The following is a 12,694-nucleotide window of genomic DNA, read 5'->3' on the forward strand; positions in this document are numbered from 1 at the left end:
TCAGGCCACTGAGCTGTAACTGCTCTTCGGATGATTAAACTGAGATGTGGTTAAAAACAGCCCAAGACGTCACTGTTCTCCCTCTGACAATAATCTCTAATTGAGGGGGATGGTGCTGCCCTGCTGACCCAGTTTTTACCCGAACTCACCTGAGAATACTGTGATATCACTAATGAGGAATGTCAGGAGAGGGTTAAAAGTCATCAGATATCGAGAAAATGCATTTTGAGTTCAGTTTAAATATTTTTTAATCAAACAGGATAAGAGAATGGAGATGTTTTTACAACCTTTAATGTAGATTAAACTGAATTAATGTTAAATTATTAATGACCTATGAGACATCACCCCATACAAGACCAATACACACAGAATAGTTATATATATATAAAGTATAATTTAAATATTTAAAAAATACATGTACTTTATTTGAAATAAAATGTACTCATAGGGAGAAATGGTTGATGGTCTGTATTTATATAGAACTGTTATAGTCTTCATGACCACTCAAGGCCCTTGTGTGACTTGTTTTTACCGCATTGCAACAAAAGGACTTAAAAGGTAAAGAAAATACATAGTACAGTTGAATGATAATAAATTTATTATTTGCCAAAACTAGTCAAAATAAATATTAATACATAAGCAATGTGTGTGTGTGTGTGTGTGTGTGTGTGTGTGTGTGTAACAGTGTTACTCGTTCGGGAATGTGGAATGTGTCAGCAGCAGCCTTCAGTCAGTGGAAAAATGAAAACAATCTCTTTGACTGGGCCCCTCCATAAACCAGCCAATCACCTGACGCTTCATTAACAGTTGTACAAATGAAGAGCCATTTTCATTGGCTGAGAGTTAGCGCGTCATACGTACACCGTACTATGCGTGGTACCCATCCTACATGATGCGTTCAGGGGACGGATAACACGTAAGGAGAAATTATACTACAAGGTAATACCTCCCTAGTCTGACAGATACCACATAAAAATGTAATAATTTCATCAAAGTGTAAGAACAAATTGCCACAATGTATTTTTGGGGTAGATATATAGTGAAACAATTAATATTTTTTTTGCAAAGGCAAGGCCAGTATATATATATATATATATATTTTAGGGGGTTGAATTTGTCGTAGCATTTCTACAATCCCATTCTACCAACGAGGAACGAGACACACATCTCTAACAGTATTGTCACACTTTAATGATCAGAGCATGTTGCATACGACAAAGGTTAGTTTGTAATATGCACACCGATGGGAAACAGTCGTCTTACATTGGGCTCACCCCTCCTACTCTGGTTGGGGTTGTTACAAAGACAAGGTCAAAATCTTCTGATGAAATCCAAACAACAATGCATTAATTAAAACAATCAGGCCAAGATTCATTCAGTAGTACAGGCTAGGGCATGATCAAGGTTACATTGTATGAGATTCAATAATGATCAATCAAAGGGGACATAAACATAATCATATTGTGGTCAAATGTTACATTTCCCTTACACATTATGACAAAATAAACACACACATATATACTTTTGTATTAAAAATGTTCATAAGAAGCCTTTCATTTAACTAGACACATCACACATACATGTAATTAGTATTTTATTCAACACTGAGTATCATTAAAAAAAAAAATTGAAACTTAAAAAGGTTCAGTGTGTAAGATTTGGCTGAAAGGGATCTATTGGCAGAAATTTAACATAAAGTAATTCTAATGATGTTTTCACTAGTGTGTAATGATCTATATTGTACGAACAAACTAAAGACTTTTTGAGTTTTAATGACAACCGAAGGCGACCACAGGTTCTCCATGTTTGGAAGGGGAAGGTGAGGTGAGGGGTATTCAGCTGCAACATGCAACTTCACCACTAGATGTCCCTAAATTGTACCCAATGAACCTCTAAAGACGTAATGAAACAGTAAATCACTGTTTAGTTGAATGATAATAAACATAATAATCCATAACCAAAATTCAACATAATCACAGCTATACATAGCAATGCATATAAAGTAACCTAATGTATAAGTTGATGTATAAGAAAATGAATTACATATCTTTAAAAGGTTACTTTATCAGCCTGGTTACATGCGTAGTCTCGTTTTTGCTTGTGTGTTTCGTTTATTTTTAGAACAGATCCCATGTAACCGATAAGTCATTGTAGGGATTAGGATTTTCCGAGGGGATCCTGAAGTGCTCTCATGTCTGCCTCCTGTTGCCCTCACTGAGCTGTATGTGCATGTGTGTACGTGTGTCCATGGTGTGGGAGGAGGAACGCGAGGAGGTAGCTGCTGGTATGATGAAGAACAAGTTGTACTGACTCAGGTTCGATCCCCACTTCCGTCCTCCCGACTCCTGGCACCGGACCGACGGGACCGACTGAAGCCGGGATGGACTTCGTGCTGAGCGGGTCGGCGGCGTGCGGCGCGTGTCTGTTCACCAACCCGCTGGAGGTGGTGAAGACGCGGATGCAGCTGCAGGGCGAGCTCCGGAGCCGGGGCACCTACCAGGTCTACTACCGCAACGTGTTCCACGCCTTCTACACCATCGGGAAAGTGGACGGGCTGGCCGGTCTGCAGAAGGGTCTGGTGCCCGGACTCGTCTACCAGTTCTGCATGAACGGAGTCAGACTCGGCTCCTACTCCGTCATCGAGTCCTCCGGCTACATCCACACCAACGGGAGGGTCAGCGGGGTCAAGACCACGTTAGCAGGGGCCTCGGCCGGCGTGGTTGGAGCCGTGATCGGCAGCCCCGTGTACCTGGTCAGTAGCGGTCTCCTCTGCAGGCCTCACCGTGTGTTGTTAGATGACATCTCAAGGTTGAGCCGTCACTGTGGAGAGAAGTTAACACAAGTCTCCCTTCACAGGTCAAGACCCATCTGCAGAGTCAGTCCACATCCTCCATCGCTGTGGGTCATCAATACAAACACCAGGTAACACAGACACATCATCTGTGTATATATATATTTATGTATATTTTATTTTCTATTTGTGCATTTGACAATCAAAATCTTGAATCTTGAACACACATACGCGGGACAGGAGGGGTCAGGTATCCTGGGCTTTCCCTCATCTGTTGCTCCTCTTCCTTCCTGCCAGGGGATGATCCACGCTCTGGCAGCCATCTACAGGCAGCACGGCATTCTGGGTCTGTGGAGAGGCTCCAGTGCTGCCATACCCAGGGTCAGCGTGGGGTCGTCCGCTCAGCTCTCCACCTTCTCCTCCGCCAAGGAGCTGGTCATTGACCTTCAGGTCAGCACACACTTTCTCTCTGAGGTTTCATCATTGGGAACAGGGTGACTGCTGGGGTGTTGTAGGATATAAGGATTGTAGGAGGTCACCAAAGGTGCACGTCTTCCATATGACTACACTGCCCAAGAATAAACAGGACTGTTTGGGGGGGATGTCTGGTTTAAATGGTCATTGCCTCACTCATGATAGACCTGCTACAAGTATAATTATATTTAAAGCCAAAATACCAAAGAAAATAGCAGGTTGTAGCTTATAAACTGTGATGTAAGTTTTTTTGGAAATATCTCGTCTATTTGTCATTTCGTTCAATGATCATGTACTAATTATTAAAAACAGGCCCAGGGTCAGAGATGCAGGCATAGTGATAGATGCAGTGTGGTCAATGGCCATGAACAGATTACAAAAGCGGTCATCGTGACAAAGCGTCCGGCGTTGCACTCGTCTGGAATAGAAATTTGACACCTTTCACTGGCCTCCCCTGCCGGAAAACACGCAGCCTATGCAACGACTGCACCAGTGGGAGTGAGGGGCTTCTGACCCGGCTCTATTTTCTTTAAAGAAAAAAAATAGATTTATACTAAAAGCCAGAATCAGTTTTCATTTGACAAGTCAGCTAAAATATTTAGAAAACAAACAAACCAACTGCATGTATCATTAACTAGAAATACCTCATCTCTCAGACTTCCTTTGAGCTACTTTGAGTGGTGGGATAGGCTGAAGATTTGGGGGGGGGGGTCTGGCCACACATTCCAACTTCTCCAGCTGTTCAATCCAAAGTTTTCTTAAAGGGGACATATTATGCCCATTTCACCACAGTTGATATGGTTCCTTGGGGTCTTAATGAAATGTCTGTAACGTTTTTTGGTAAAAATACCACAAGGATAATTTAAAACTGCACCTTTTTACTCTGTCTAAAACAGACCTCCTCAGATCGACCTGTTTTGAGGGCCCCGCCCCCCTATCAGTCCGCCCCCATCTTACCCCATCCCCTTTCACCCCTCTCATCCCTCCCCCTTCTCACCCCTCCCCCCTCTCATGGAGGTGTAGGACATAACGTTTTTACCTCCATTAATGAGTGTGTTGAATGTGTTCTTCAACATCTATAGGGCAGATTATGGGCCTTTATGTCTAAAAGGAATAGAGCAGTAATTTTTTTTTTTTTTATGCATGAGATATCAGTCATTTGTGCAATAAAATTATGACTGAGGAATAAAATACATAAATTACTCTTCCCTCTGTATTACTTTGCTAACTGCTCATCTTACACGTGTCAATTGTTGACAGGGTTCAGACCTGCCCTTGATTGAAACTCGACACATAGCTGGCTATAACTTCCTGCTTGTCAGGTTTCTCATACTAGGCAGAGATTGCCACAGAGCTTTTTATTCATAGTTATTAAATGTACTGGCTGGGACAGAGGTAAGAAATACAAAAAATACCAAGTATAATAAATACATTCATTACAAAAATACAATTTGTGCCATCAGTAGCTATACTGTAAACAAAGGAACACTTTATATTTGTGTGTCACCTTTTATTCTCTAAATACAATGTGAACTTTGCTCAGCCGTTACATGTATTTGGCGTACAGAAGCTTTGTGAGCTGGTGTTGAGGCCACCTGGGCCGGAGAATCAGGGTGGTCCTGCCCTCCTGCTCGGTGCTCCAGATACGCAGAGTGTTCCCTGATGCTCAGGGAAGTTATACAGGGTTCAGACCTGCCCTTGATTGAAACTCGACACATAGCTGGCTATAACTTCCTGCTTGTCAGGTTTCTCATACTAGGCAGAGAGATCCTCAGGTTTTGAGATCTTCAGCACCTCATTCACATATGGGGCCGGGTCCTGAAAAACCTCGTGAAGGATGAGGTCCAACAGGTTATCCAAAAGTTGAACATTTTGCACTTTTTTGTATTTATTATTTTCTTTTTATAATTATATTATTCTATTTATCGTGAAGACGATAAATAAATGGTCTTTAAATCGTGAAGACCATTTAAAGACAGCAGTTAATTGATATGTTATTTATGTTTCACATACTGTTTTCACATTGTTTGGCTTTTAAATAGAGCCTGTGAGAATCACGGAAGATTGCATCTGCTTTCACCGGCTTTTTCTGTGCACTCGCCCTTCCTATATATTACATCTGTCCCCCGCCGACACACAGGACAAACCTCAAACAGCTCCAGGAGGCAGTTTTCATGGACAATAAATGTGGGTGTCTTATGAACAGGGTTGGAAGATTCCATTCTATTAGAACGACAAAGATTTCACCAAAAGGCTGCAACAGCTAAAAAAGTGTAGGATGGTAATCTATGTGATTATTGAAATGTTTAGATTAAATATTGAGTCACTCACGTCACATCTTGTCCTCTCCCTCCTCCAAGCGAGGTCTCTTACAGCTGAGGTCCCAACACCGCCATCAGTGCAGCACAGTTTTCTGTGTGCCTATGATAAAACAGACACAATATCCATGGAGTCACAACAAATGAGATGCTGTTACAACTTTAACACGGAGACACAATCAATGACATGACGTAGTAACTGAGGGTAAACAAACCTGTACTTTTGTAGTGAGGTCGCAGTGTTTTCATAGAAAGCTGCGTTCCATGTGTGCGCATCTTTGGTGGGTCCGTCTGGCATGCTACATGATGTAGCCTAGCACCGTGAACAGATGTGCTTGCCTGAACACCAAAAGCAGCAATGTTATTCATGTTTGTACTACTGTCATGCATACAAGGATACAAGGGCACATTTCCCCAAACTAGGGCTGGTAATGAATAATCGTTCTATTCCCGCACATTATGACAACAACATACTCCGGTATCTTGAACGAGCGGCCGTAGCAGCAGCAGCAGCTGCAGCTGGAAGTTAGGTTCGTGAGTGTTGTGCTCTCCACGCTCTTCCCCCCCCCCCCCCCCCCCGCTCGCGTGTCCTCCCGTTAGTACTGTGCCACTGATTTTTTTTCCCAAGGCAGCACTGGGCTGGAAGTTCGCTACGGCCGACACTCGTAGCAGCTGCTACAAGCATCCGTAGCTAACTTCAAGCTCCAGCAGCTACAACCGGAGCTCTTAGCAGCTGCTACAAGCATCCGTAGCTAACTTCAAGCTCCAGCAGCTACAACCGGAGCTCTTAGCAGCTGCTACAAGCATCCGTAGCTAACTTCAAGCTCCAGCAGCTACAACCAGAGCTCTTAGCAGCTGCTACAAACATCCGTAGCTAACTTCAAGCTCCAGCAGCTACAACCGGAGCTCTTAGCAGCTGCTACAAGCATCCGTAGCTAACTTCAAGCTCCAGCAGCTACAACCAGAGCTCGTAGCAGCTACTACCGGGGTTCGTAGTAGCTGCTAAGGGGCTCGTAGTAGGTGCTGCGGCCCCTCGAGCGGGGGGGGAAGCGTGGAGAGCACAACACTCACGAACCTGCCATGTGATCACCGTTCACCGTGGACTCGCCAGCCGTCCTCGATTAATGAAAACTCCTGTAAAGTCTCTACCTATCCCCCACCACTACATACTAGCCCCCCACCCCCTCACACACACGGCAGAACATGCTAACGGCACTAGCCTCCACACAAAATGTCTAAAAGAAGCAAATACCAGAATTATAAAAAAAAAAAACTTACATTTCCCTCGTCTTCAGTATTGCCATGGAAAGATGGCACCGACCCCTCTTTCAATAACAACCTTTTAGAGAATCCAGCGTTATATTGGCCCAGGTTGATTAAAAAAAGTCCGATTCAAAGTGGTGGCAGGAACGTTGCCATCATATATGAACTCAATCCATCTCAATCTTGTGTCTTCTGAAGCTGGAGTCACATGAAGACATGTTTGCAGCCGACCACCGATTCATGCTGCTAGTTAGCTAATCCAAGTGTTTCCAAGGCTTGCAAGAATGAAATGGCGGACACCGGTGGACCGAGCTTATATAAAGTGGGAGGGTACATCTAGGGGTGGGTCGAGTGGTAGTGGGGGAGTGCATAGAGCTATGGGGGAATGTACTAAATGGGCATTTTTCGACTATGACGTCTATTTCGGGGGAAATTCCATTGGACGCACTTTAGCACATAGTTTCTGAAATAGAGGAACCACAACAAATCGTGGGAGTGATTTTTTTTCCAGAGTTTTTGGGACGGTAGACATGCCAGATACCCAAACTAATGTGTAGAAGCACTACAAAAGTGGAATTTTCATAATATGTCCCCTTTAAGGACTCCTATGTTTATAAGGACCTCAGCTTGACAGAAAAAGCCTGCTTTGCCTGCCGCAAATTGTTTGTGTCCTTGTTTGGCTGATGTCTTTAGACCTCATGAGGAGCAAATCCTGAGCCTAAGGAGGCAAAACTACATTTTTGAGGTTATTCGTAACCTGCAGGACAGTAGGTGGTTAGGTTAAAGGGATAGTTCAGAGAAAAAAAACTAAAATTCACTCTATCTCTCACCGCTACGCTGATGGAGGGGCGGGTGAAGTTTGTAGTTCAACAAAGCACTTTTGGAGTTTCAGGCGTTGAATTTGTCAGGGTCTTAGTCAGCAATAAGATTTTGGTTAAGCCGTTCCCTATGAATGGCAAAGTCCAAATAAAGAGATCTCCAAACCTGCGCATGTTTTCAACATAGGGACTAAAGATAGAACCATTCCTCTGTTTCTCTGAACGTGTGACATCATGAGCAGTTAAAATTAGAACTGGCTGTACACTGGTGGTACCCTGGTGATGGGAGACCCGCTTCCCCTGTCCTCCTGTTGGAATTTGTTGCCTTGTGACTTTTTGTTTTTGTTTTTTGTCCCCAAGATTTTCCCAAAGGACAGCTGGTTGGTGGCCCTGAGCGCCGGTATGATCAGCAGTGTGGTGGTGGTGATGCTTATGACGCCGTTTGACGTGGTCAGCACACGGCTCTACAACCAGCCGGTGGACCCTGCGGGCAAGGTGAGGAGACCGACCAGAGGTTATAGGTTACATCCACAGTACCTAGTTTTAATTTAAAAACATAGTTCTGTTGCTACGTTTACCCGATCAGTCCACACTACTACACAACGTTGAAAACAGTTACTCGAAGTAACAACTCAACTTCTTCATAAGTTCAACAAAAGCTGCCAGTTCACGTGAAAGATCTCTTGATTTACATTTTTAGCTGCGCCAGTATAGACAAGGATTATTATGATAAAGAGATAAAAATCTTGCACAGATGTAGATTTATCTTAGCTTTGAAAAACATTTTTTAAATTAAAACTGACTTACATGGATGAAGCCATAATTCTTAAGATATTCGCAAATTACTGACATCTATTGCACCAGCTATTCAATGTTGTTGGATTCTATATTTGCTTTAAGTTCCATTGTAACTGGCAGGGTCCGCCATTCCGGCAAAGATGATCTAACTGAGGAAAACATGTTTCATGAACTTATAAGTTTATTATTAAAATTAATTTAAGAATTATAAACTTTTGTTTGTCAAAAATGCCCGTTCAGACCTGATAAACATCAGTTTCGGGTAGGGCTGCTCGATTAATAATAATTTAATCGTGATTACGATTATGGGGTCAAACGATCTCCAAACTACTATAATCGAGTTGAAACGATTATTTGTCATTTTTTTCGAAAGAGACGCGCACGCGCAATTCAGTCCTTCCCCCAAAGCATTCAGTGGCCCAGCTGGTAGCAGCGGTAAAGTGAAGGAGGCGAGTTGTGTTTGGGGTGATCGGCGCTGAAAAAACAGCACGAGTGGAAAAGCAGGGAGGGCAGCAGCAGACCATGTAGCGGTGGCGTCGTGCACCACTATTCTCAAGCGCGCTCCCGCCTGGCTGTTCAGACCGGTCAGACCGGACCCACATTTCTCCGCGCCGGTCAGTCGGTCATAGAGTGTTAGGGTTGCCATCATTAAGGGTTTGAATAACCGGGCACCGATATCCTGGTTTTCACGGAGGAATAAGAAACGCAGCCGTCCTCGGTGTTTACCGGAACCGGAAGTGTTTAAAAAAATAAAGCATAGACTTCAGAATAAGGGCACATATTAATAATCGTTTAAATAATCGTGATTTTGATATTGTCCAAAAATAAACGCGATTATGATTTTTTCCATAATAGAGCAGCCCTAGTATCGGGATCGATCACAAGTGAACAGCTCTAAGTAAAGGTCTCAGGTGTGAGCAGACTATACAAACAGCAAAAGTAAAACGATATCAGGACAGTTTCACTTGTCATACACCTCATTTTATTGGTTTGGGAATTTTGCCAGACTTATGGCACAAAAAATCCAAGAGCAGAAGAACAACATCTGAGAGTAGATCACTCAGAAGCACTGAGGAGAAGCGCTGAAGCTAGAGCTCAAGAACTCTGAGCACAAGCAGGGTTCTGACTAAGAGCATTACGAAAAACAAAATGTGAAATCAGGAAGTCCTGCTCTCAAACTGAAAAACCACACTCGGAAATAAAGGAATAAAACCCATTGTGGATCATGTGGGCACCAGGAGACAAACTCTACTCCGGCTGTTCAGATCTCAGCTGAATGTCATGTTGTCATGTTTCAGGGGCTGATTTATGAAGGATTCACTGACTGCTTTTCCAAAACGCTGAAGAAGGAGGGCTTGACTGGACTCTACAAAGGCCTGGGAGCCTCTTACTTCCGGCTCGGACCTCACACTATTCTGTCCTTGCTCTTCTGGGACGAACTGCGCAAAATGTACCAGAAGGACAGATAACACCAGGAGGACGAGGAGACTGGGGGGGAAGCGGTAACTCATTAAGCTCAAGAGTGCAAAGGTTTAATGAGTTTTACTATTAAGAGGTTAAAAAGCCAGAGATGCTCTGCTTCGTTGACGGAAACGAGAAAACCGAGCAAAGGTAACGTTTTACACTCCATCAAGAAACCAAATAGGTACTGACAAATAGCTCCAGAGAGGAAGGACAACCTGCAGTGAAGAGCAGTGAACAGTTTTATCTTAAAGAGAAGATGATTTGAACATACACAGAGACCAACATACCTCATATACAGATGTAATTCCAATAGATATCTCGCAGTGGACTCGACAGTGTGAGAACATGAATGCACTGGTACAGAAAGAAACTTGAATGACACGGCTGGTCCATTTGTGCAGGTGAAGGCTGCCTCATGCTTTACGAACCTAGTTATTAGACTAACCAGCCTAGAAGCCACTTTGCTTTCAAGCCTGGTGAAAGTCCTCAAGAGTTCCTGCTGATCATTGATCCTAAAGTCTGCAAAGATACCAAACACGTGAGGCTGAATTTAGAGGAGATGTGTTTGATATGAAGTCTTGAGTTTGGATTATTTTCTCTGTGTCAATATACGGTGGCCGAGGAAGGCAAACGCACTGCAACAGGCCAAAACGTTTTCCTAAGGAGAAACGTGCCCCAAATTCACAAGTAAGGCAAATAAAAATAAAAAAACATCGATCAACTGAATCATGCTGGAAATAAAAAACTGTCCTGCGGGAAGCAGAAACTAATATTAACTGTAAACATAAAAAGATTAGACAAAATGTAAACAATGTTTATCTTTGAATGTTGCATCTTCACTCCATCTTTCTTAACATTATTCATTACTAGTGATTTAAATAGTGGCTGAGGCTTTGAACATGGCAGCACTTTAGCAAGATAAACACACACACACTCCGACTGACTTTCCACAGCAGAAGGGGAGGATCATGTTACTACTGTTTTTATTTTGTATGATAAAGTCGGAGCTTTGGTCTTATATGAAGATTTTCATACAGCAGGGATATAAACTTTTATACCTTTTAAAACAACTTTACAGGAAACGTAAATTTGACTTTAATAACAATCCTTAGACAGGGACAGTTTTCCTTTTTTAAATAGCCCAAAACAGTTCTTACTAGAACCGTGTCCTGTCGAACAAACTTTGTGCCAAAACTTGTGCCATTTATTTCGTTTAACGATTTTATTTTTAAAAGTACGTGATTTTTCTGCCTGATTAACACGGTGTGCTGTCCACTAACTCTTAGAAACACTGGTTACAACTACAGACTACAAAGTGAAGTGTTATTGGTTGGTTTATATCATTTAGGATTCTGAGGAATTTTATATGTAAGTTAAAGGACTGGAGAAAATTTAAAATGATGTAAAAAGTTTTTGATACATGTTTGGAAATTGCTGGGTTCTGTTGCAGTTGTCCGGTTTCTGATGACGTGTCCTGTGCTGTATCAGAAAAGGTCTCGTCAGTTGTGCAGTGAGTTGATCAGGGTCAGTGATTGTTACATGCGGCAGCTCGGAAATGTTCCATTAATGTATGATAACATGGACTTCCTGTTACGAAACGGACATGAAGAGCAAATAAAAAGTGATTTCATTGTTTCTTTGTTTGGTTTGCACCGACTTACATACGGGTCAAATAAAATGACCAGTGATTTGCGAATGTTACACACAGCCCTGCACTATTTGAAAGATACTTCATGGTGATGACATCACACAGCTGAGCAGTGAGTGAATAAGGCTTATTTCCTCATCAGGTTTCCAAGAATCAGCAACTGATGAATTTCCCGAAAGTTGGAATTAGAGAACAGAAAGTGGATTTCACATGAGCTCACATGATCCTAAAACTCATCATTTTAAATGGTGGACCGTTGAAGGAATCAATAATTTTTGAAACACAGAAAGTAAAAACAGTTGTGAAATATAGTAAGGAAAGTTCAATATTTTGATCGAACACAAGCAGCCCTGTAAGTCTGGACGTCAGCACTAGAAGAATCATGTTTTTGTGTTGGAATTGTTTGCTAATTAGCAGTCAACACAAAGTGTAGCTGAGCCTGGTGGCAATAGCTCTGCATCCCTAGAATACTGAATTATTCAGAGTCCAAACATCCGATGAAGCTTTAAGGGGCCCAAGAGGAGGGGTCCACCCCTGGACAGCCCAACAGTGTATCACAGGGCCAACAAACCACCATTCAAACTAAATTTTGAGTTGACATGAACCTAACCCCCAAACGAAACTGCATGTCTTTGGACCGGGGGATAAATCCAACACAGACAAGAGGAGAACATGCAAACTCCGCACAGAAAGACCATCGCCAAGCAGGATTTGAGCCTTCTTGCTGTGAGGCACCAGTGCCAACCACTGCATCACCATGAAGCCCCATTATCCAAAGTTCAATCCATGATTTACTTCAATTTTTTTTGCTAAAAATCTGATTTCAGAAGCCGTTCAGTTCACCCTTCATTATTCCACTTGCAGGAGTAAAAAATATGTGTTAAAATATCTGAGATTTGTTTACCTCTCAGTGCTAAAACTGGCAGTGACAACAATCAGTAGTTATTTGAGTATCTCAGAGTCCTTCAGAAAGTCGAGTGTGGGACAATGCAAACCGACGTAGAGGGAAAAGCACCCACTGATTAAAACCTTTTCCAGGCCTGTATATATACACACATGTAAAAAGCTAGCAATTCGGTTCATTTTGATTTACAAATACTTGTTTTTTCTGATATTTTAT

General features: G+C 42.5%; 1 protein-coding gene across 1 annotated transcript; it reads left to right on the forward strand.

Annotated features, from left to right (window-relative positions):
• The first annotated feature begins 2,183 nt into the window (after positions 1–2,183).
• Positions 2,184–11,561, forward strand: slc25a35 (solute carrier family 25 member 35). The gene is made up of 5 exons (XM_053440775.1): positions 2,184–2,752; positions 2,857–2,922; positions 3,089–3,241; positions 8,025–8,159; positions 9,761–11,561. The coding sequence occupies exons 1-5, from the start codon at positions 2,381–2,383 to the stop codon at positions 9,929–9,931; spliced, it is 897 nt and encodes a 298-aa protein (XP_053296750.1). The 5' UTR covers positions 2,184–2,380; the 3' UTR covers positions 9,932–11,561.
• Positions 11,562–12,694: the final 1,133 nt, after the last annotated feature.

Source organism: Pleuronectes platessa, chromosome 15 (assembly GCF_947347685.1).
Source record: "Pleuronectes platessa chromosome 15, fPlePla1.1, whole genome shotgun sequence".
NCBI classification, from domain to species: domain Eukaryota; kingdom Metazoa; phylum Chordata; class Actinopteri; order Pleuronectiformes; family Pleuronectidae; genus Pleuronectes; species Pleuronectes platessa.

Bases quoted from the DNA above. Each gene is read 5' to 3' on its own strand.
- slc25a35 (XM_053440775.1), top strand. From the start codon at position 2,381: ATGGACTTCGTGCTGAGCGGGTCGGCGGCGTGCGGCGCGTGTCTGTTC. The intron at 2,753-2,856 runs GTCAGTAGCGGT...CTCCCTTCACAG, and splicing joins TCGGCAGCCCCGTGTACCTG to GTCAAGACCCATCTGCAGAG. The intron at 3,242-8,024 runs GTCAGCACACAC...TTTGTCCCCAAG, and splicing joins AGCTGGTCATTGACCTTCAG to ATTTTCCCAAAGGACAGCTG.